The 25,589-nt window shown below is 35.5% G+C and overlaps 1 protein-coding gene, 1 non-coding gene and 1 pseudogene across 2 annotated transcripts in view; 1 reads left to right on the forward strand and 2 right to left on the reverse strand.

Annotated features, from left to right (window-relative positions):
* The first annotated feature begins 2,721 nt into the window (after window positions 1-2,721).
* Window positions 2,722-25,589, forward strand: part of USP14 (ubiquitin specific peptidase 14) — a 29,158-nt gene continuing 6,290 nt past the window's right edge. Inside the window, exons 1-10 of the mRNA XM_031439097.2 lie at window positions 2,722-2,950; window positions 6,736-6,881; window positions 9,086-9,118; window positions 15,802-15,906; window positions 16,662-16,765; window positions 21,812-21,870; window positions 22,621-22,751; window positions 23,525-23,605; window positions 23,991-24,076; window positions 24,748-24,862. Coding sequence (XP_031294957.2) covers window positions 2,935-2,950; window positions 6,736-6,881; window positions 9,086-9,118; window positions 15,802-15,906; window positions 16,662-16,765; window positions 21,812-21,870; window positions 22,621-22,751; window positions 23,525-23,605; window positions 23,991-24,076; window positions 24,748-24,862 — 876 coding nt within the window. The 5' untranslated portion in view covers window positions 2,722-2,934. The remainder of the gene's footprint in view (window positions 2,951-6,735; window positions 6,882-9,085; window positions 9,119-15,801; window positions 15,907-16,661; window positions 16,766-21,811; window positions 21,871-22,620; window positions 22,752-23,524; window positions 23,606-23,990; window positions 24,077-24,747; window positions 24,863-25,589) is intronic.
* LOC105086251 (prefoldin subunit 4-like) lies at window positions 16,784-18,156 on the reverse strand (annotated as a pseudogene).
* On the reverse strand, window positions 19,231-19,306 carry TRNAS-ACU (transfer RNA serine (anticodon ACU)). The gene is given in 2 exon segments: window positions 19,231-19,266; window positions 19,271-19,306. It is a non-coding gene; the product is annotated as a tRNA-Ser (tRNA).

Genomic DNA, 25,589 nt, shown 5'->3' on the forward strand with positions numbered 1-25,589 from the left:
AACACTATATATCTACACATATATGTGATTTGAATATGAATATATATTTCCAAATTGTTCCCAAATTATTTAAGGCTGAGCTTTTTCCCTCCAAGAGTTTATAATTTAGTAGAGGGACAAAGACATAGGAATAAAATTATAGATGCTAAAAGAAAGTATATTGGACATTTGCTGGGGTTTTTTTTTTTTTTTTTTTTTTTGGAGAGGAGGGTAGCCTGTGGTCAACCGTGTAATGCTCCTCCAAAGACGTCCATGTCCTAATCTCCTAAACCTGTGAATACCTTACCTTATATGCCAAAAGGGCCTTTGCAGTGTGATTGGGTTAAGGATTTTAAGATGAGATTATCCTGGATGATTCAGGTGGAGCCAATGCAACTGCAAGGGTCCTTATAAAGAGGAAGGCAGAGGCTCAGAGCCAGAGGAGGAGCTGAGATGATGAACGTCAAGGTTGGAGTGATGCCATGAGAACAGGAATGTGGGCAGCCCCTAGCATCTGGGAAAGGTAAGGACTGGGTTCTTCCCTAGAGCTTCCCAGAAGAATGCAGTCTTACCAAACCTTTGAGGTTAAGGACTTGGGCTTCTGTCTGCCAGAACTGTAAGAAGATAAGTTTGTGTTGTTTTAAGCTACTAAATTTTTGATAATTTATTACAGCAGCCCCTGCCCCATACCCCAACGTGACTAAGTGGGAGGTGGAGCCGGGCATTCCTTTCCTAGTCACTGGTAAATTATATTTTTGCTGAGGACCTGGAATCTTGAGGGAGTGAGGTAGATTCAAAATTAGAAATTTCTCATTGAGGTGGTGACAGGAGTGGCCATACTGTTTCTATAACGTGACCTCACGTATGTTCCCTGCTGCCCATGTCCCTTGGTTCCTATCCATTATCTGTGCCTGGTTCGCTGGCTTTCCTATGGATTCTTTCAGTTCACTCTACATTACCAATCACTTCGGTCTCTGGGGTTTCTGTTGTTTACAGCCAAGAGCTCTTAATTCAGACAGCCATGTAGTTAAATGGGTGCATATTGCAATATTCCTGGTGGATTCTCTGTCTTACGGGGGAAACTTTCATTCATCTTTGTATCCACAGCTTCTACACTTAGGATCTTGCACTCAACACATACTTGTTGAGTAAGAGGAGCAAACAGCTACCAATGTAATGCTACGTGATAGAAAGGGGTAATTATAGGAGTAGGCTTTCAATGTATAGGAATGAGTTAGCATTAAACAGAGACTTTAAAGTTGCGTCTGGTTTCTGTTGGCCAGATGAGGAGGGGGCATTCCAAGGAATAAACTGTAGCTGGTTCACCAACCAAAAACCCTTCTGGTATGTGGCCACATTTTACAGACCTTCTTGATTTATTTATAAACATGCAGGTTAAGATATTACCAATATATTTATTATTTAAAAAATCAATCTTAAGCAGAAGATTCTATCCATTAGACACTCGGGGACAAGGGCTTAGCAATGTATGGGATGTGGGGTGAGGTTGCTTTCTATTAATGCTCAATGAATTTGATATACTCTTTCCACTTAGTGATACATACATTACTTTAAATAATGTTCTACAGCATCTTTATGTCATTTGGGTCACATTTTGGATCATACTTTTATGGTAGGTTTTTTTTAAGTATAGTCAGTTTACAGTGTTAATTTCTGGAGCATAATGTTTCAATCATACATGAAATACATATTTGTTTTTATATTCTTTTTCACCATAAGTTACTACAAGATGTTGAATATAGTTCCCTGTGCTATACAGTATGAACTTGTTTATCTGGTGTCTGCCTGGACTAGGTTTCCTTATGATAGGTTTTGAAGTAGTGAAATGGTGAAGGGTAAATAAGACTCCTGATGTAAATTGATGAAATCAGTCTCCAAATGGGTTATACTATTGTGAAATACAGAGTTTCAACTCATCTTTTGCAGTACATGGGATCATTATAAAATCTCTATACCAAGCAAGAAAGTACCTCAATGTCAACTTGCATTTCTCTGAAATTCCTCCATTCATTTACGGGCTCTCTTTTCTCTCTAATTCATCTAGAATGTTTTAATTGATTTCAGCCATGACAATTTAAAGTTTGAAGAGGCCTCAGAAATCTTCCAGTCTTGTTTCCTCGTTTTCTAGACTGGGGAAATGGGTCCAAGACAATTAAGTGGAGGGCTGCAGGGAACTTACAGGGGCTGTCAGGGGCGGGACTTCTAGGGCGTTGTAGCCACTCCTTTAACATAGCCAACCTAGGGTCCCAACGGGTTGTTAGAAACCACAGAAACACGGTACAATCAAGACAGACTATCTTTGAAGTATCCAAAGCGCTTTGATGCGTATTCCTTGGGCAAAATCCTGAAAGGGCTAGATGTTTTCATTGTTAAGTAGACCAAATTGAGAGGCGGAGCAAGGCTCTTCTCTTGGCTACATCACCAACAAGAAAAAAGCCCGAACAAAAAAAGAAAAGAAAAGAAAAAAGCCGGACTCCTACTGCCCCACCGATTCGACAGCAGGTGAGAGGCTTAAATTTTAAGAAACCATCGCAAACACGGCTTTCTCACTCAGTCTGCAGGAGGGCGGGGCTGGGCGGGACCAGGCCGGGCGGCCGCGTGCAGCGCGCACTGTGCACAGTGCGCAGGCGCGCACCTGCACGCGTAGGGCCCTGGCGCGCCCGCCTCTCCGGGCCCCGCCCCACCTCTCTCGTCTCTCCACCCACCAGGCCCCGCCTCGCCTCCCCGCAGTCGCCTCCTCGGCTCCGCAGGGGAGCTGCGTGTTGCTGCGTCATCGCCAGTGGCCCGTTTGAATGAGGCTCTCGTCGCACCGTGTCTGCCGCCGCCGTCGCCGCGCCTCCTCCTCGGCCGCCGCCACAGCTTCGCGTCCCTTTCCCTTCGCCGCCCTTGCCAGGCCCAGCCTTCCTGCGCCGCCGCTTCCCCACGCGCCCCGCCATGCCGCTCTACTCCGGTGAGCTCGCTCCCCGCCTCGCGCCCCGCAGTCCCGCCGCGTGCTAGGCCGCTGGGTAGGCCTGGCCTGCAGGGCGGCTGCCCGGCCGAGCACGGGGCGGGGGAGGGGACGGGGAGTATGGGCGGGGGGTGCCGCGGCGTGGAGGTGACCCTGGCCCCTTTCTCTCTCCCGGCGAGTTCCGAGCCCTGCAGTGCGAAGGAGCCGTGTCCCTGCTGGGCCGCGGGGTGGATGGGGCGGGGGCGGGAGGGGAGGTGGGGAAGCCGCGAGCCTCGGCCTCCAGAGTGGTGACTCTGCAGAATAGTTTCTGTCGCTGTCCTCGCGTGTGAGGGAAGGTAGAGGGTGTGTCGCGGGGTACCGGGGACCAGGCTAGAGGTGCAGCGGCATTTCCTGGGCTCTTCAGTGGTAGCCCTGGAAGGGAGCGGCAAGGAGGGGAAGTCTGAGGTAAGGGAGTGATGGAAGGTCTCGGGATGTGAGGTTAGCCTTCCTCCATCCTGGGGTTTCTGTCGGTAGCCTCCCTTCACTTACCCCTTGCTGCGTTGAGCTCTTCCGCCCCTTTAGTACCAATTTGAGTTTTATCCCGAGGCAGATTGAAAACATCGTTTTGGTTCATTTTCGTCAAACCTTGTATTGGGCTTTTATGCCCGAAGCACAGTGTTAATTTTGAGAGGTGAAACAGTACAAATACCCGCGGGCGTCATTTCGTTTTGAATGACATCTGACAGGGTTTTTCTGCATGATGGCAGTTCAGGGTGCTGGCCAGGGATCACAATTTACTTAGTAAATGGACCTTGCTGTTTCCTAGTCTAATTCAAAATGGCACCTAAAATGTATGTGGTGCCTCCTGTTGGCTATGGATGTGTGATTCATTGGCCATCGCTGACACTGTCATCGCTCCTGTATTGAAGATTTCCATATTTTCAAAGAATTATATCAATCAGAAGAATAATGTGAGGTGGATTCTTGACGTTCTAGAATCTTGAATTGAATACTTTAATAATGATCGCTCAATCTCTCTCTAAAGCCACAATTAACAGTAGAATGATACTTGAAATATTCTATTTATGCAACGTAGAATTGAAGGGGCATTAATCAAGTAATTCTGGTAAATGTCAACAATGTATGCTGATACTTAAACACATAGGTAGACTCACACAATAAAACCAATCCCTGTCTTTGTTCCCCCTCAGAAAATACCTGTACTTACCAAACTTTGTATTTTAAAAACTGAGTTCCATCTTAAATATTTAATCAGATCTTTTCCTCATTTCCAAAATGAGAGAATTGAAGTAGATTTCTAAGATATCTTCCTTTGACATCTCCATATTGAGAACCTGTATTTCCATGTTCTGCAAAAAGCCCTATTTAAAACGAGAACATTTTAAGTACTGTTTCATAAGTTTTAGTAGAAAATTAAATGCCCAGATTCTTACATGGTTAAGTGCCGTAAAAATTAACAAACACTCTTGTGTCTGATACAGAGCTAATGTTTTTATACATGTTGCTTTGCTTTAATTTTCAACATAATCCTGTGGTACAGTATAATTCTCCTTTATGGGTAAGCATAAAGTTTAACTTGTCCATGGTGACACAGTTAAATAAATTTCAGACAGATCCTCTATTATTTCTAATACTGTTTTGATTTAGTCCTTATGTTTTATTTGTACTATTGTGATGTTTCCAGTTTATCTCAATGATTATAATTGTTCCCCCTTCAAAGCTGTATTTTCCCTGCTGCTGCCAGAGTGGTATAATGTTCATACCAGACCAAAGTGGCCTTTATGAAAACCTTTCAGGGGTTGCACATTTTGTACAACATAAAACATGTATGTTTTAATATGACTTATGTTAACCTTTCTTGACTTGATCCTTGGCCAGTTTCTGATTTTTCAGGTGCTTCCCCTTTACTCTGGGAAATACTTATATGTCAGAATGCACCATGCTGCTTTATGATTTTGAGTGTCTTTTCCAGGAATGCTTTTATTCTTATTCTCTGGCATTCACCTACTTTTTCCTTTGAGAGTCAATTCAAAGTTGATAGTGATAACTCACAGTTATCACTTCTTCCAGGGAATCCTTCCTCACTTGTAAAGCATTCCACTGTGCTCTAGCATTTATAATATTTATACTGTATTGTTAATTATTTTATCCTTTTTCTCCTCTCTCCTTTATTAAACTCAAAGTTCATAGAGAGTCTCCCCCTGCTTATTACTGGGCTTATCATTGAATGAATGCTAAGTATTAATTGAACTAGTGAAAGAATTGGGATTTGGAGTTAGGGTCACTTTTATGTTCTGATTTTAGTAGTTAGAGAAATCAGACAACTCTTAGTTGGGGGATTCTCATTTTGAGTAGGTATAAAGTTTTCAATGGAAACAAGCTATGTATATTATATCCTTGAGTTTATTTGTACATGTTTCAAAGGGTAGCTATTTTATGAGGCTGATTGACTTTTTTTTATTGTGGTAAAACATACATAACATAAAATGTAGTTTTAACCATTTTTAAGCCTATAGTTTTGGCATTGAGTACATTCACGTTTCTATGCAACCATCGTCGTCATCCACCTCCAGAACTTTTCCACCTTCCTAAACTGAAACTATCCCCATTAAACAGTAACTCCACATATCCTGGTCCTCCCAGCATCCTGACAGCCACCGTTCTATTTTCTGTCTCTGAATTTGACTACTACTAGATATCTCACGTAAGTAGAATCATACAATATTTGTCCTTTTGTATCTAGAGTCTTTCACTTAGCATAATGTCTCCAAGGGTCATCCATGTGGGTAGCATGTGTCAGAATTGCATTACTTTTTAAGGCTGAATAATGTCCATTGTATGTAAACCACATTTTGTTCATCTGTACATCTGTTGATGGACACTTGGGTTGCTTTCGTCTCTAGGCTGTTGTGAATCATGCTGCCTTGAACACAGGTATACAAGTATCAGTTTGATTTCCTGCTCGCCGTACTTTTGGGTATATACCTAGAAATAGAATTGCTGGATCATATAGTAATTCTATACTTAATATTTGGAGGAACTGCTATACCTTTTTTTCACAATGGCGGCACCATTTTATATTCCTATCAGCAATGCACAGAGGCTCCAGTTTCTCTACATCCTTGCCAACAGTTGTTGTTTTGGGTTTTTTGTTGTTGTTTTTATAGTAGCCATCTGAATAACTGAAGTAAGATTACTATTTTTTTTTAATGATTTAGTTATATCTTAAGATTCTTCTAAAATATTTGATCACCTCTTGTTCAGGAAGCAGACCTTCCCATGCTCCCACACCTTCATATAATCCAGAATTTGTACTCCTTAACCTGTTCTAAATATGCTTTATTTTTCTATTTTTTTTCTTCTCTCAAAATATCATTCTAGCCTTTTTTCCCCCTTTCTATTTCGACAGTATGTAAAATTTCACTGATTTTAATGATTGTTTAAATAAATATATTTTGAAGTCTGTGAACCTTATTCTGGGAAATGTTGCCGAGATTATTAGAGTAGGATTCAGAAGACTTGAATATTCACTAACTAGTTTTGTGACATTAATAGCGTCTCTTAAGTCTCAGTTTCCTTATTTATCAAATGAGAATTTGGATTAGATCCAGGTAAATTTTCTGCAAGATCTACTGCATTCACTTCACTCCTGATTAGGTAGGCATTATGAGTGTTAAAAAGATTAATGATGTAGTTTGGCTTTCAAGCTGGGTTGATTGTTCCCCTAAGGATCTAAATCTTCAGTCTTACTATTTTGTAAATGAAAAAAATAATTTGTTTGTTTGCAGTTACTGTGAAATGGGGAAAAGAGAAATTTGAAGGTGTAGAATTGAATACTGATGAACCTCCCATGGTGTTCAAAGCTCAGCTTTTTGCATTGACTGGAGTCCAGCCGGCCAGACAGAAAGTTATGGTGAAAGGAGGAACATTGAAGGTAAAATTGAGTCCAAATGTTCATTATGTACTATGATATAACTCATGAAAATAATTAGCACCAGGAAGTGTAGCATTTGAGATGTATTTTTTGGTGAGAGTATATAGTCTATGGGATTAAAATTTTTATTTATGTTAGTGTAAGGAAGGAACATTGTAGTCATTTCAAGACACTGTATTATGAAGTGTCATTAAAATATAGATTTTTAAAATACATTGTATCATTGAATATCTCTGGGGGTTGGGGAGTGGGGCACTTTGCATTTTTCTGTATTTGAAATTTTTTCTTATGTGGGTATGTTAGAAGTATTTTATTTTATTTGGACTAAATATGTTTTTAGTAATTAGTTATAGGGGTAGAGATTTTATCTGTTAAAAATATGGAACAATGTGATAGTTTTTTTTAAAGGCTACTACAGAATGCATTATAAATGTACTGAATTTACCAAGGCCTTAGTTCTGGAAAACTTAATTTTTCCTTTGGCTTTTCTTACCATTAAAAAAGAGCCCTTTTCTCTTAAAAGTAATGGCTGTCTAACACCTATCTGGAGATGAGAAGGAAAAAATTTTTGTTTAAAAAGAGAGGGAACTTTAATTTTTCATTTAGTTCCCTTGGAATGATCACGTTGACTACAGGTAAGAGTCTGAGCTTACCAGCATCATTGACGAAGGGCCACAAAAAGATGTGAAGGTATTTTCTTATTGTTTTTAATGCTATATAAGTATGGTTTTTAAAATATTCTTTCTTCAAGAGTTAGATATGAAATGCTAAAGAGCTCTAGTTAACTTTAGAGATGAGGACTGACTACCCCTGTCAGCTAAGCAGTAAAACAGATGTTGGTGAAGAAACATTGTTTCCCCTCCAAGTTGCAGTATGAGCTTTTGGTCATTAGTGAACTTGATAACCTGATTTGTGCTGAGCTATGTGCTGGTAGTGCACTGTGGAGAATTCTAGAGAAATGCTAATTAAATGAAACACTTTCTACTAATAGCTACCACTTAATGAATACTTACTCTGTCAGGCTTTTATCTTTAATTTTCAACCATATGTATCTTAAAAATGAGGAAAGTAAATGTATTTTCTATATTTCATAAACAAGGAAACTGAGCATCAGAAAGGTTTAAGTAACATACACCAAGAAAACATATGATTTATAAGTCAATCAGATCTGGGTTCATTTCCCAGCTTTGTGTAACCCTGGATAAGTACGGAACATGAGGAAACACATATAGTTGTCATTTCTTATGATGAGCAGTAAGAGGCCTTAAACGGCGAAGGGCATATAGGAAGTTATGCTGCATTTCGAAGGATGGGGTCCAAAGAGAGAGTGGCTCTACTAGAGGGAAGGGTATTGAATGCCTGGTACCTTCTGTAAAAAGGAAGGAGTAACCTGGAACTGACTTTATCCTGTGAATGGAAGGGCTTAGCTACAGTAGGCCAGAATATCTTCGGACCAATCATAGCATTTCAAAAAAATCTTGATTCAGTTGAACATACTGAAATGAAAGTATTTGTTGATTGCTTCATAGATGTGAAATTTAGGACGTGAGAAATATTTGTGGACATGACAAATAACTATTAGGGGTTAGTTTGCCTTGGGTAGTCTTGTTTACTCTCCTGGTATAATTTTTAATAGCACTTTTATTTTCAAGAGTCTCTTGATTTGGATGATAAATTATATAATCACCCTAATTTTGTAGACCTCACTTTGTAAGTTACTCTTTATTCTTGTCACATAAGCTAGTTATTAGCTCTGCTGATTCCAAACATGCGAAAAATTAGCATCTGTCACTTGTCATCGGTCAAGTGTTTTTTAGTACTTTTGGTGCTACCAGGTTTACTGTCTTTTAGATTGTCTTACGTAGTTTAAACAGTTGTTAGACTTAACTAGTTTTAGTACTAGATTTGTTTTTTTTTAATACTTGTGATTACAGTGTTTTTTAAAAAATATTTATTTTGGGGAGGAGGTAGCTAGGTTTTTATTTATTTTTAATAGAGGTACTGGGGATTGAACCTAGGACCTTGTACATGCTAGGCACACACTCTACCAGTGAGCTGTATCCTTCCCCCCAGTTACAGTAATTTTAATTAAAATCTGCATACAGGAAAATTCTGTTCTGAAGTATCTTAAAATTCATTGATTTTTAGACTATGTTTGGATTATGCAAGTGTGGTTAAATGTATTTTATTTGTCTTTAAAACAGGATGATGATTGGGGAAACATCAAAATAAAAAATGTAAGTACTACCGTAAGAACACTTACTATAATACAGTTCCCTAATTATTACACTGAAGTATATTCCTAATGCCTTTTTTTTCCATTTGTGTATCCAGTTGTTCCAGTGTCATCTTTAGAAAATATTTTCCTTTTCTTATTGGCTTGTGTCAGTCTTTCTTAAAAATCAGTTGTTGGTCTATTTTTGGACTCGTTTCATTGAGATATTAGATTAAACTTATACTAGTGCCAGATGGTCTTGATTACTAAAGTTTTGTAAGTCTTGAAATAAGACAGTGTAAATTCTCCAACTTTTTCTGCTTCTTCAAGAATATTTTAGCTCCTTTCATTTCCTTGTAATTTTACAAAAAAATCTTGTCAGCTCCTGCAAATGGACTCCTGGAATTTTGTTTAGATTGCATTGAATGTGTAGTTCATTTTGGGGAGAATGAACATCATAAAAGTATTGAGGATTAAAATTCTTAAAATATGGGGTACTTCTCCATTTATTTATGTCTTTATATTCTCTTAGCACAATTTTGTAATTCCTTTCAATACAGAGATCTTTGCACGGTACTTGGATTCTTAGAACTTAATGTTTCTTGGCTGTTGAACAATACTTTTAAAAAATTGTTTTTTATTGTTCTTGGCTAGACTATAAAAATACCAGTTTATTTTTATCCTGTGACCTTGCCAAATTTACTTACTAGTTCCAGTAGTTTTTTTTTTTTCTTTTTGTAGATTCCATTGGTTTTTCAATGTACATAAGCATGCTATCTACAAATAGTCAGTTTTACTTCTCCCTTTCCAGTCTTTATGATTTCATTTTCTTTATTTTTCCTTGCTTCACTGGCTAGGTATTCTAATACAGGGTTGAATAGAAAGAAGTGGGAGTGGATATCTTTGTCGTTTCCTAGTTCAGTAAAACCTTTTAAATTATGAATGGCTGTTGAATTTTGTTAAGTGCTTTTTCTGCTTCTTATTAAAATGATCATAATGATTTTTCTCTTTTATTCTAGTAATCTGGTTAGTCTCATTGATTTTGAACTGTTAAACCTTGCATTTGTGGCATGTGCAGTTCTGATTTCTTGGCCTTTGTGACTTCTTTACACTCTCAAATTATTTTTAAACCCCAAAGAGTTTCATATATATGAATTATATCTGTTGATATTTATCAATAGAAATTAAGGCTGAGAAATTAAAAATATTATTCACTTAAGAATAACAGTAACAGACCCATTACCTGTTAATTTTAAAGCGAAAGGACTGGCCTTGTCCTGTATTTTTCATATTTATTGACAATCTAACTTAATAGAAGATAACTGAATTCTCTAGTGACAGATAGAAAATTCTTTTCACTTGAGAGCTCTGATTTTGTCATTGGCAGCTATAAATGTTGTCAGTTTTCTTGACGCAATAAGCTTACTTCCTTCATTTTTAAAAAATGTTGCCTAAATACCCAAATCTAAAAACTCACAGTTGTTTTAAGTAAAAATGGTATTCCATTTAAAAAGAAGGGCCATTAGCCTAGTTTTTAACACAAATATTTGTACAAGCTTATCCTGAATACAGCTGTCATACTTTGGTATGCAGAAGTGGGTTTCTTTAATTGATTGGCACTCTTAACTTTTTTTTTATACCATCCTCTCACACACATGCGTAGCCTCTTCTGTTGATCAGCATCCCCCACCAGATTTGTTAAAATTGATGCTCTATAGTGGCACTTCATAATTATTTAAAGTCCATAGTTTATATTAGGGTTCACTCTTAGTGTTGTACATTTTATGTGTTTGGACAAATGTATAATGACATGTATCCGTCATTACAGCGTAATATGAAGTAGTTTCACCACCCTAAAAATTTTCTATGCTCTGTCTGTATGTCTCTCCCGACCCTTGATAAACTGATATTTTTACTGTCTCTGTAGTTTTGCCTTTTCCAGAAGGTCATATGGTTGGAATCATACAGTCTGTAGCCTTTTCAGATTGGCTTCTTTACATAGTAATACGCGTTTTAGTTTCTAAGTCTTTTCATGGCTTGATAACTCAGTTTGTAGTGCTGAGTAGTATTCCATTGTCGGGATGCACCACAGTTTGTTTATTTGTCCATCTGCTGAGGAACATGTTGGTTGCCAGGAGAATTAAGTTTTTTATCTGTACTTCCTGTTCCATAATATGAAATGTATTCAAAAAGAAATTATTCAGAGGTTGAGATTTAATAAAGTGAATCATTTTTACCAGTTCATTTTGATGTCACTGTTAAAAGTTTTAGCTGCTATTGATTTACCCCCATCAGGGCAGATGTCAACACAGTAAAAAAGAGAAATAACATCTTGGTATTATTATGAAAATAGTTTTGACCTTGCTGCTTTGTGAAACAATCTCAGAGACCCATAGATGTTCACAGACAATGCTTTGAGAACTACATCCTGGGACAAATCCATTAAATCATGATGTATTTATCTCTTTTATTTATTTCTGGACTTAATTTTCTCGTATTTTGAAGGATATTTTCATATGTGTTGATGAGGGATATTAACATTTTTATTTTGGATCATCTTTCATTTTGTCATCAGAGTTATGGTGGACTCATTATGAGAGTTAGGGAAGTATTCCTTTATCTTTTCTGAATTGAGTTTATGTAAGATTGGTGTTATTTCTGTAAATGTTTGAAATAATTTACCAGAAAATTTTATTTGGGCCTGGGTTTTCTTTGGGAATTTGATTGATACTCAGCTTCTCTAATTTAGAGCTGTTTAAGTTTTTCTGTTTTTTGTTGTTGTTGTTGGCAAATTTTCTCTTTTGAAGGATTTGCTTCTTTTAAATATGTTGAATTTATTGGCATAAAGTTATTCATTAAATCCAAAATAATCATTAGTTATCTTTTTATATCTGTTATCATTATTTACTAACATTCCTTCTTTCATTCCTGATATTAGTAAAATATGTTTATGTGTATGTATATATAAATATTGTTTTGGTCAGTGTCACTAAGGATTCATCAATAAATCTATTCAGGTTTTGACTTTGCTAATATATATTATCTATTTTGTATTTTGTTGATACCTACTCTAAAATGTTTTTTATATTTTCTGTTTAAATTGCTTAGCTTTCTTGCTTTTTAAAGTGTCTTCTTAGGTCATTGATTTTCTTACACCTTTTTTCCTTACACAGAGATTTAAAATTATTAATTTCTCTTTAAGTACTTGTAGCTTTATCCACAAGTTTTGATTTTGATATACTGTGTTTCTTTATGCAGTTAAAATGCTTTCTAGTTTACCTTGTGATTTCTTTTTTGACCCATGAATTGTTTAGAACTATATTTCATTTCTAGTTATGTGGGGCTTTTTCTAATATGTTTGTGTTATGTCTTTCTAATTTGATTCTGCTGTGGTCACCTAACATACTCAGTATTATTTCAGTTCTCTGAAATTTATTGATACTTGTTTTATGGTCTATTCATTTGGAGAATGTTTTCTTGAAAAAAAAAATACATATTCTGCTGCTGTTGGGTAGAATGTTGTTGGGTAGAATGTTCTATAAATGCCAGTTAGGTTAAGTTGGTTTATGACGTTCATGTTCTTTCTATTCTGTTGTTTTGTTTACTTCTTTTATCAAGTATGTCGTAATCTCCAACTCTTGTTGTGGATTTGATTTTATCTTGTTGTGGATTTGATTTTACCGGTTTTGCTTCATGTATATTGATTAGATGCATGCACATATAGGATTGTTACATCTTGATGAATTGACCTTTTATCACAGTGAATAATTTCTCTTTGTCCCTGGTATTATTCTTTGCTCTGAGGTTTACTTTGATTCTGATAAAGCTACTCCATATTTTTTTAAATTATTGTATGTATTTTCTCATCCTTTTACTCTTAATCCATTTGTCTTTATATTTAAAATGGATTTTTTAAAGATAGCATGTACAGTCTTGCTTTTTTTTTAAATTTTAACGGAGATACTGGGGATTGAACCTGGGACTTCACTCATGCTAAGCACATGCTCTACCACTGAACTATAACCTCCCCTCCCGGTGTTGCTTTTGAATCCAGTCTTAAAATCTCTGTGTTTAATTGGAACCCTTAGACCACTTATGTTCAATGTAATCCATATATTTGGGTTTAATTTACTGTCTTTCTGTTTGCTTTCTGTCTCATTTGTTCAGTTTTTTCCCCTGCTTTTTCGATTATTTTCAATTTTGTGTTTATTTCTACCTTTACTGTATTCCTTTGTTATTTATGCTGATTTCTCTAGGGTAGCAGTTCAACGAGTATATCCCAAGAACCCCAGGTAGTACCCAAGATTCTTTCAAGGAGTCCCTGAGATCAGAACTACTTTCATATTGATATTAAGGTTTTATTTGCCTTTTCTATTGTTTGTTTATGAATGTACAGTAGAGTTTTTTAGAGGCTATGGGACATGTGATATTGCAGCAGATTGAATGCAGAAACAAATGTTTTCTCTTAAGCCAGATGTTAGAGATTTGAAAAAATGTAAAACAGTCTCATTCTTCACTAATTTTGTTGTGGGAATATAATTATCTTTTATAAAAAATGCTCATTATCTTAACAGTAAATGAATTACAAACTGAAATTTAAATGTAAATAAAATGAAACAAATAATTACAAAATATTTAACTGAAGTTTTTAAAAAACGTTGCCATTTTGGAAGATTCTCTAAAATTGACATAAAAGATGAAGGGACTGATAATGTCACTAACTATATAGATCTTAAAAATTTCCCCACTACCACAATCAAAATTTAAAAGGACAAACAAAAAAATAAAAGATTAATTTATTAATTTTACCCTTTTTTTGTTTTCTTTTTTCTTTTGCCTGTTTTTCTATTGTGCCTACAGTGATTTATTTATTTTTTTGTTTGTCCTTTTAAATTTTGATTGTGGTAGTGGTGAAAATTTTAAGATCTATATAGTTAGTGACATCATCAGTCCCTTCATCTTTTATGTCAATTTTAGAGACTCTTCCAAAATGGCAACATAAAAAAAAAATTCAGGTAAATATTTCGTAGTTGTTTCATTTCGTTTACCTGTAAAGTTTCAGTTTGTAATTCATTTTGGGTATGGCCATGCTGTGTGGTGGAGAACTCAGTAATTTTTTTCTAAATTATTATCCTCAACATTCTTGATTGTATTATCTATTTTCTTAATTTTAAATGACATTTTTAGTCTTCTTTCTTTATTCTTTTTAAGAAATTTCTTAGCTATTGTCATGGGTATGAATTAGCTACAGGAATGAGTCATACTGTACAGTTTCAAAAATTTTTAATTAAATTTACATGATAATTTGGAATCATACCTTTACAGTAGTTTTTCCAGTCCAGAAATCTATCATAACCTTCAGTTTATTTAGGTGTTTTTTAAATATCCCCAAGTAAAGCTTTATAGTTTTCTTACTAAAGTATTACATATTCCTTGTTACATTACTCTTAGATATTTGCTGGTATTCTTTATTTTTTATTGTATTTTCTAATTGGTTATTGCTAGTATATTCTTCAAATATTTGTTTTTCCTGAGACAGTTGTCTTTGGAAAAAAATTCTTTAGTGATAGCTTAGTACTGCTTTGCTGTTATCTTACAGAAAGTTTAAGTGATAGTGGCAGGTGACAGAATGAAGATTGTTGGACTTCAGCGTAGGTACTCTTAAGACTATGAGTTTGTTGACCTTAGTAATTTCCTAATTTAATCTTTAGTTACTTTTATCTTACTTTTTTAAAAAAAAATTTTCTACTTCTGACTTTTTTTTTTCCCTTTTAAGCCTCTCTACCCTTTGTCTTTGTCTTAGATGTTCATGTCTTCCAATATTGAGGAAGGTGTTGTTCACATCAGGATTATGAGATTTGGGGTGACAATGTCTTCATTGTTCTGTTGTATGGAATGTTATACATGTAGTGAATATAAGTGTTCCCTTAGGTTAATAATGTGTAGAATTATAAAATTGGCTATTTTGAACTATTTTATGTATTTGGTTTGTTTTCCAATAATGGAGGTTTCAGTGCTTTCAAAATATTTCTATTCAAATGCAAATAATGGTTACAGTTAACAGTAGACATTCATTGAATCTTCTCAGTACTTACTTTGTTGTGGGTAGAAGTGATGCCACTATATACTAATGATCATGTGAAGAAGTCCTTCTTTTCTGTTATTGAAAACATTCTCAGCTTTCTTTGTGACAAGATTTTTTTTCCCCTTAGCTTTATTGAGGTGATATATAGAGAATAAAATTCACATACTTAAAGGTACAGTTTGGTGGATTTGGTTAATTTTATACAGTCATGTTACCACCACCACAGTCGAGGTAGAAGTTCCACCTCTCTAAAAAGTTTCTATGTGCCCCTTTATAGATAAGCAGGTGACCTCTGGCTGGAACCAGCCACCCCAGTAATTTTTTTTTTTAACAGTTCAATGACTTTTACTATTTACAGAGTTGTGTAGCCTTTACCACAACCTAATTTTGGAGTATTTTTATCATTACCCAGAAAGAAATGCATTCCTGTTTAAAGATACTCCCTTTTCCCACCTTTAGCTTTTGCCATCACTGATCTCTTTTGTGTCTCTCAAGATTTACCTTTTCTGGCAAATAGAAGCATGATGCACTATGTGCTTTTCTGTGGCTGGCTTCTTTCATTGGACATAAATATGATCAACTTTTGAGTATTTTCATGAAATTAATTTTTTTTAAAACAGGGAATGACTCTACTAATGATGGGGTCAGCAGATGCTCTTCCTGAGGAACCCTCGGCTAAAACTGTCTTCGTAGAAGACATGACAGAAGAACAGTTAGCATCTGCCGTAAGACATACCACATTTTATATATTTGATCACTGCTTTTCAGAAGTACAGTTACTGAGATGCCTTTCAGAAAGTAGCATTTACATGTTTTGAAGATTTAATCAATAGCAAGATATATGTTATTAACAGTAAGTAAAAGTTTTATTTTTGAAATTGGCTCAAGGAGTCCTAATTGGATTATTATAAAGTCAATTAATATCTAATAAATATGTGTCTGGCAAATAGTTACCACTATTTAACTGTTTACTATTATTTTATGGGAAAACAGCCTCAAAGAGGTTGGTTTAATAGCTAGGATATTTAAATTCTTAAAACCTTCTATTTTGAAAATACATACAGTTTATCCTTAATTTAAATGTGTTGATTTAGAAACTGGCCAATGCATAGTTGTCAAAAGTTTTATATTTATACATATATAAATTTTTTACTATCCAGTATCTGTATAGTACCATTCTTTTTTTTTTTTTATTTGAGGTGTTTCTATATATATGTTGCTACCCTCTGCCTGCAAAGGATGCAGGACTGATAAAATTGTTTTCTTACTATTTTCAAGAAGAGAATTAAAACACAGAATAATGGTCAACATAATGTCAGTAAAATTTTTTGAGGGGGAAATAAAACATGTTTCTTTAGTGTGAAGGTGTACTATAAATTGATATGGGTTGGTAACTTGTACTTGCTTCAGAGTGTTTACCTTAGGTATTTATATATGCTCTGTGAACTTATAAAAATGATTTAATTCTTTTCCTCATCAGATGGAATTACCATGTGGATTGACAAACCTTGGTAACACTTGTTACATGAATGCTACAGTTCAGTGTATTCGTTCTGTGCCTGAACTCAAAGATGCCCTTAAAAGGTAAGACAGAAGAAAAATTGTTTTAAGTCTTCTTTGGGTAAGGGAGGTTCTCATTTGGATGAGTAATGTTGTTTTGTGTTAATAAGTAATGCATATTTATATATATATAAATCTGCTAAAATATATATATATTTTATATATATTTTATATACATATATATATATGGGGCATAATTCATTTCTTGTACTGTTCACTCTTTAAAAAAAGTTTTCAATTAGATGGTCTGTATTATAGTCACAAGTTTGTACAACTGTCACCACAAACTAATTTTGGAATAGTCCTCCCCCACCCATCCGCAAAGAAACATCATCCTCATTAGCAATCACTCCTTATGCCCTTCCTTCCAGCTCTAGGCAACCATTAGTCTTTCTGTCTTGCATATTTGCCTATTCTGAACATTTCATGTAAATGGAATCATACAGTATGTGGTATTGTGACTGGCTTTTTACTTAGCATAATGCTTTCTAGGTTCATCCATGTTGTAGCATGTGTCAATATTTCACTCCTTTTTATGGCTGAGTAATATTCCATTGTATGGATATGATATGTTTTGTTTACCCATTCATCAGTTGGTGGACATTTGGACTGTTTGCACATTTTAGCTATTATAAATAATATTGCTGTGAACATTCAAGCACAAGTTTTTGTGCAGATGAGTTGTTTTCATTTCTCTTGGTTATGAGTGGACTGCTCGGTCATGTGGTAACTCATGTCATGTTAAACAATATTTTGAGGAACCACCAAAATGTTTTCCAAAGTGACTGCACCATTTTACATCCTCACTGGTAATGCAAGAGAGTTCCCAAATTGTTCATCTCTGTGCCAGTCTTGTTACTGCATGTCTTTTTTTTCCATTTCAAATAATACTCAGGTTTCCTTAAATTTTTAGGAATATCATAAAATGTTTAGCTTTCTTCTGCTTCAAGGTTTATGTTGCTCCCAAATATCGCATGTAACTGAAATTTCAAATCTGCTAACACCTACTGAAGTGATTCCACTCTGGATTCTAAGTTATCAGTTTCTTGCAGATTTTTCTTTGCTTCTTCTAACATTTCTTGTTTTTCTTCTTGAGAATGGCTAATGAAAACACCACCAATCTGATAAGCTATCGTTAAGCAGTCATAATCTGCACATGTTGTCCTCACAGGCACATGTTCTAAATTTTGGAGCTGTTTGGTTTTTTATTTCTATTTCTTCCTTCAGCTCTGTGATTCCACTTGTATTCTGTGTGAATTTATCTTTGGTTATCTTCAAAAGTAACATGACGTCTTTTGCAGTCATCATCTTCATGGTGGCTGCCATCTTGGGATTCTGTGTGTCTTTGATTATAGCCATCCTGAGGGTGAAATGGTATCTCGTTGTGGTTCTCATTTGTACTTACCTAGTGACTAATGGTGTTGAGCATCTTTTCCTGTGCTTATTGGCCGTTTGTATATCTTTGGAGAAATGTCTGATGAAATCCTTTGCCTATGCTTTAATTGGTTTGTCTTTTTTTTTTTTTTTTGAATAAAAGTTGATTTATTCAGAAAGCTACACACTGCACAGACAGAGTGCAGGCTGTTTCAGATGGCAGGAGGAAGGCCACGAGGTGTAGGGGTTGGTTAGGTGCTCAGTTTAAAGTAAAAGTAGACACACACTCCATAGGCAGAAGGAAGAGTGGCTAGTTGGGACAAACTTGCCTTATTTCCAAGACCTCCTGTTTATTTTTCTTGTCTGGGATTCCATATTATAACCTGTTCCAAGGAGAGCTCTCTTCCGTGTTTTGGAGTCAAGTTTTGTACAAGCAGGGCAGATTTCATCCTGTTGATTCCATTTTCCTGAAACCAAATGAAATATTTTTTGAATTTCAAGTTTTTACAAGAGAGTGGAAGCCTCTGTATTAACTTAATTGATAGATGATGTGGATGGGGTTGTATATCTTTGGAAAAATGACACTAACTGATAAAATAGAAATGAAAGAAGAGAGACCAATTCCATGAAAGGTGTTTTGCAGCTGGAGATGCTGAAGTTCATCTTCACATACTTGGCAGGTTCTGGAAAGTGAGATATATAATGATAAAGGGCAGAAGAAAGTGCATTCCAGAGAAATAGGCTGGATTAGCTCAAGAGGCAGTGAGGGCCAAGGACCATAGTGCAGGTAAAATCTGGTTTGCTTAGTGCTGCCCAGCAGTGGAACCTCATTTTATTGTGGGAGTTCTAAATTTAGAACCTGAAGTGGAAAGTGTATATGGTAAAAGTTACCCTTGAAAATTCTGTAAGTTGCTCATGAAAGACATCATATGGCAATATTTTTATCTTATTGGAGACTGGCAAGCCAGCTCTTAATAAGTACAAAACAGTTTTCTCATTAGCAATTACTGGATTGCTATTTTACTTTAATTTTCAAATTTATAGAGGGATGATCTGTTCTTTTTTTTTAAAATATTTTTTGTTGGGGAGGAGTAATTAGGTTTATTTATTTTTAATGGAGATACTGGGGATTGAACCCAGGACCTCATGCATGCTAAGTAAGCATGCACTCTACCACTGAACTATAACCCCCTCCCTCCCTGACCTGTTCTTAACAGAACTTACCCATAAAATTGGCTGTACCCCACTTTTTTTTTTTTTTTTGGCATTTTAAATGTCCATTTTCTGTGTCTTTGAGAGTCAGTTTTGGTAATTTGTTTTCCTATGAATTTAGCCTTATGCCTTTAAACTGTTTTAGCATGTGAGAGTTACTGTTTTTGGACCTGTGTTTTTTCCTCCATTTTTACTTCTTATTTGTTAATTTTTTTCCTCTTTTGATTATCTTGCCGAGGGTTTGTGTGTTTTATTTTCCACAGAATGAGCTATTAAATTTTTTCAATTGTCTGATTCATTCTACTTTTATTTGTATTAATGTCTTATTTCTGTTTTCCTTCAGTTTTTTTTTTTTTTTCCTTTCCTTAGGTTTGTTTTGTTAAGTTTTAACTTAAGTTGCATGCTTGGATCATTTATTCTTACATAGAAATGAACATACATAATTCTAGGGTTTTGTCTGTTCTCAGATGTTTTTTTAAAAAAACATTGTAAAATCTCATCTTTTCCTGTTGCCCGAAATTTTTTTAATTATTGAATTATAATATACAGAAACATGTACAAATGACTTATCCCAGAGTGAACACATCCCTGTAATCAACATGGACCAACAGAACCTTGTTAGTACTCCGCAGGTCCTCTCACCCATCCCTTCTGATCCACTGCCCCTCCTTCTTCCCAGAGTTGTTATAGTCACATGACTTCCAACCTCATAGATTAATTTTACCTATTTTAAACACTTTATGAATGGCAATATACAGATTGTGTTCACTGGAGCCTGGCTTATTATGTTTGGTGTTTCCGTGTGTGTAGTTGTAGTTTATTCTTGCTCATGCTGTAGAGTACACCACTGTGCATGTATCACCAAATAATCATGTTTCTGCTGATGAATGTTTGGGTTGATCTGATGTATGATTGATTTATTGTGACTATTTCACAGATGATAGAGAAGTCAGGACGTCCTCTTTTTGAAGGTGATAAACTAATAGGCATTAAGTTTGTTAATTACATTCAGATTTTCTGTGTCATTTAATTTTTATTGACACGACAAAAATTAGTTCTGTTGTCTGTAAAAACTTAAGTTATTTTGTCTGTTAAACATTTCAGTACTATCAGTTCCTTCTCTTTTCTAACTGGTTTTCTTTTTGTAAAGTTCACTGTGATTATTATTTGGCTTAATGGGTGGTTTTATCTTAATTAGGGATGATATGTTTTCTTAGTACAATATTGAGAGTTTTGGGGGGATGGTATTAAATTACCTATGATTTTCCTATTCTTAGTTATTTAAAAAAAGATTGTTAATTCATTAATGCAACTATTGCCGTAAATGCAGACTAGTTCCATACTCTTGCTACCCTATAACTAGAAGTAAATTCAGTACCAGTGGCAGTTACGTGGTTACATACTTCAGTAATGGTATGGGCTGCATCTGCTTTATGAGTACCTCATTGTAACTTCAGAAGTGCCCTTTAAAAGTTGTTGAACTGTCTGACAGAGAAACTGTTAGGATTTTTATTTTTTAAATAAACAATATTATGAATTATTGTATATTAAAAAATTAAAGTTTTTAGTTGCAGCAGTTTCCAAAAGATCTAAACAAATGAAAAAAAGAAACAAAACTCTTCAATTGAATATGACTTAACATAATGTTTTCTATCATCTCTTTCATTCACTTAAATAAGCAGTTTTTGTTTTTTTAAATTAAAATGTAACTTACATCTAGTGAAATGCAAGAAGCGTCTTAAGTGTTTGTGATCAGTTTTAACAAATGCGAATTCTCTAACTCATTTTACAATTAAATTAGTAGAACATTTTCATCATCCCAGAAGGTTTTATCATACCTTTCCCCAATTAGTCCTCATCCCCTTCCATTGCCCCACTCCCCAAGCAGTTACTGATCTTATATGACCTTTGTGGGGTCTCTCCCATCCCTCAATGTTTGATATCATCTGAATGCTGATTCTTTGTCATAAGACATTGTAGGAGTAAATACTGTGGTTTGAATATTTCCTTTGGGTGGCCAGTCCTTTGTACTGTTGTAAATTAACTGAGAGTTAAAAGCTGAAGTGAATTTAGAAATCATTTAATAGAAGAAACCCCTCTTTTTATAGTGAGAAAACTGACTTGAAATTTAAACGACTCATTTAATGTTGTATAGGAAGTTAATGCTGAATGTAGGTTTATTAATTGTGGTTTAATGTTTTTGAGCTATAAATATGTACTTTTTTATTTTACACGATTTTGAGAAAATGTTTTAATGAGTGAGACGGGAAAGAATGTAAAGTAGGCTTCATTCATCTAAATTCCTCTTTTTTCTTAGCACTTCTTTTTTGCCCATATAATTACTAAAGGAATAAGACCAAAAGTAAATAAAAATGGTGGGAACAGCTCAGAGAAACTTGCAGTCGAGGATGTCATAACAAGTTCTTTCCCATTTGAGTTTCAAAATGAACTGATTCCTATTTAATTCTGCCTTACTGTTCCTAGGTATGCAGGTGCCTTGAGAGCTTCAGGGGAAACAGCTTCAGCGCAGTATATCACTGCAGGTCAGGATCTTAAATACTGCTTTTCAAGGGGGAGTGCGGTATTCAGTAAATGTTATTTTTCACTCACAATTTATTTAGTATCTTTCTGTTTATAAAACGTGTTTTATAAAACATCACCTCATTAAACCTGGAGTGCTTATATTAAACAACTTGTAGTTGAGGATGTCATAGTAAGTTCTTTTAACTAGTTCCTTCCCATTTGAGTTTCAGAATGAATTAAGCTGTTCCCACCATCTAAAGTCAGGTTAGTTTTGGTTCTTAGCTATTTAGTAGAGTCAGTTTAAATCCTTAAACATATTTCATTTAAACATATTCCAGGTTTCACTATTCAGGAGTTCAGTACATGGGAACAAAGAATGGCTTAAAGGGAGGAGAGTTGGGGGTGGTGACCTGATGTCCTCATAGTGGTGGAACTGTAACATGCCTGTTTGATTCATCCTGAACAGAGGCTGTGTCCTCTGTGTTGACTGACTATGCCCTGCTTTGTTTGGGAAGACAGGCTGTCAAGGAGAGAGAGACATAGGGCAAGGCCCGGAAGTTGTTTATAGCTAGTGTTTGCATTACATAGTCTTCTGGTAAGTTCTTAAAGTTTTTAAAATAAATCCTTTTCTTATTAGGAATCCATCAATTGCAAAAGGAATAGATATACTTAAAAATAATAAGCAATTCTTTGTATTAATTGAGAATTTACAGTAGCATGTATTAAATATGTCACTGTTTTACTAAAGCAGTGTTTGCTTTGTTTTTAAGCCCTTAGAGATTTGTTTGATTCCATGGATAAAACTTCTTCTAGTATTCCACCTATTATTCTGCTGCAGTTTTTGCACATGGCTTTTCCACAGTTTGCAGAGAAGGGTGAACAAGGACAGTATCTTCAGCAGGTAATCAGGGCAGGGTTCTGTGGTTTTCATTTTGTAAATGTAAAACTTAGGTTTCTTCCTCTCACCATACTTCCTAGAGCATATTTGGAAACGCAGATAGCAGTCCTCTCTTGTTCACACCTCCATTATCTCTTGCCTGGAGTGGTGCAGTAGTCAGTGAACTGATCATCTGGCTCCTGCCCTCTGTGGTGTTTCTCCACACAGCCCCCAGGGTCCTCTTAAATGTAAATAAGACTACGTTGGTCCCGTGTTCAGTACCTCCTGGTGGTTTTTCCCAGTCCTAAGCGACCTGGCTCCTGGCTCACTGATCTCATTACGGGCCACTCTTCCCCTTGCTCCATCCTCTCTATCAGAGAGGCTTTCCTTGACAGTCCTATTGAAATACCACACTTCCCTTCCCCTAATCACTTTCTGCTACCATATTGCCTTTTTTTCTTCGTAACACTCTCTTTACTTGAATTTGTGTTATATTTTGTTTATTTATGTCCCCCATTAAGACTTTCTCTATTTTTTTCACTGCTATGTGTTCCTAGTGTCTAGAATAGTGTTCAGCATAATTAGGACTCACTAAACATCTCTTGAATGAATCAGTAAACTATTTTGGAATTCTTCGTTGTTTTGAAGACCATATAATATCTAATTTGGCTTAGTATTTTTAAAGGAAAAAACTTTCTTCCCCTTCTCAAAGGAAACAGTCATTATTTTGGGATAATTCTATAGAGTGAACACTGTAACAGCCAGGATTACTTACTGTGCCATTTTTTAAATTACAGGATGCTAATGAATGTTGGATACAAATGATGAGAGTATTGCAGCAGAAACTGGAAGCCATAGAGGATGATACTGTTAAAGAGGTAATTGAAACACACTTTTGATTATAGACCTTCTTTAGACTTTGATATTCCACCTCTCCCCCTCTGAAAGGCTTGAAATAAATTCATCCTAATAGACAGACATATACCTCAATACTTTAGATGCTACATCTGTATTTGGAATTTGAAAGCTTGCATTTGACGCTTAAATTCACTCTATTATTTGCTAAACTAAATCAGCTGAGATTGTTGAGCATCTGTAGTTTTTTGCTAATATTGAACAGTTTTTTGCTAATATTTTACAGAAAGGGATTACATTTTGAAAAGCTTAAATATGTATGTACTAAACTGGATTGTGTGGGAGGAAATGTACATTCATATCTGTGTAAAGTAAAATTGAATTTTTGTTTCATCTTAATTTTTGCAGACAGATTCTTCATCTGCATCAGCAGTGACGCCTTCTAAAAAGAAAAGCTTAATTGATCAGTTCTTCGGAGTTGAGTTTGAAACTACGTATCCTTATGAGCCAAGATTCGTATAAACTATAACTGATTAGTGAATTGGTATAAACAGCATCATTGACTGGAGTGGTGGGTGGGGCATGAACAGAAATTCTTCAGGACATTTTTATGCCTAAAAAAATAACATAGTAATCAGGAATTTGGAAATATATACCACTAGAGTGATCTTGAAGTTTAGGTAAATGTACCCTTTAAGGATACTCATTATTTTTTCCTAAGAATAGCTTTAGTGGAGTACCTCATTAATTCACCTCATAGAGAATTAATTTTTAATTGTATGAAATGGAGTAAATCAGCTAAATGATATATATGAGATTGAAGCAATTAATAAAACATGAATTTAGGAGAGTACTGTTTTCTAGGACATGAGTAGCTACTTAGAATTCTGTTTCTTTGGGTTGTTAGGACCATTTTAAGACTATATAAAAATCAGCTTATATTTGTTTAGAGTGTATCCTTTTACACACACTCACTAATCCATCCTCTTGATAAGTGAATAAGTGTTTTTAAGTATGTTGAAATGAATCTATTGGGAGACTGAAATGTTTTAAATACCAATGAATGATGCTATTACACTTAATAGCATTAGGATAATTTATTATATTCAAGATTATATAAGAAATTGAATGCCTGTTGGTTTATTCCTTATCTTATTTTGCAAAGCATGAAATGTACAGAATCTGAAGAAGAAGAGGTCACTAAAGGGAAGGAAAATCAGCTGCAGCTTAGCTGTTTTATCAATCAAGAAGTCAAGTATCTTTTTACAGGACTTAAATTGGTAAGGACAGTTACACTTCATCCACATTGTAGTTCTGTATTTGTAAATGGACCTACTTGCTAAAATTGATTTGTAACCCCAGCATCTGTACTCATGGTGCTTTCATGGCCATTTGTAGACGTGCTCAGAATGGCAAACATTTTGAGATCCCTGACTCACTCTGTCCCACCTGAGGTCTCAAAAGGTGGTGCTCTGCCTTCTTGTTTCAGTGCTCATATTATAAACAAGCGTCCTTTTTGCAGTAATTTTAGTGCCACATTTTTTACATGTTTGTGCTTTTTGTTGGTATCTTGCTGTTTAAAATGGCCTTCAGGCATAGTGCTCAAGGCTGTCTGGTGTTCCAGGTGCGGGAGGCTGTGATGTGTAGTAAAGAGAAAATAACGTTTGTTAGATGAGCTTCATTCAGGATGAGTTGTAGTGTACTTGGCCGTGAGTTCAGTGTTGGTCAACAGTATGTTAAGTTGTCATTAAATAGTGGAAACACATAAAACGAGGTTGTGTATTGATTGGCTGACAGCAGTGAAGGCAGCCTCTGAGGGTGTTGCAGTGAGGATGTGTTAGTAACTGTGAGGTGTACACGGAGGTGGTGCTGCGCAGGTGAGGCTGTGTAGTCCCGGTGCTGGTGCACTAGTGTTGCAGCTGGTCCAGGAGTTTAAGTGACTTAATTGGGTTGGGGCAGAGCCACATCTGGAACTTGCCTCTCTCATTGTTCAGTCAGTGCTGTTTC

This window comes from Camelus dromedarius, chromosome 32 (genome assembly GCF_036321535.1).
Source record: "Camelus dromedarius isolate mCamDro1 chromosome 32, mCamDro1.pat, whole genome shotgun sequence".
NCBI classification, from domain to species: domain Eukaryota; kingdom Metazoa; phylum Chordata; class Mammalia; order Artiodactyla; family Camelidae; genus Camelus; species Camelus dromedarius.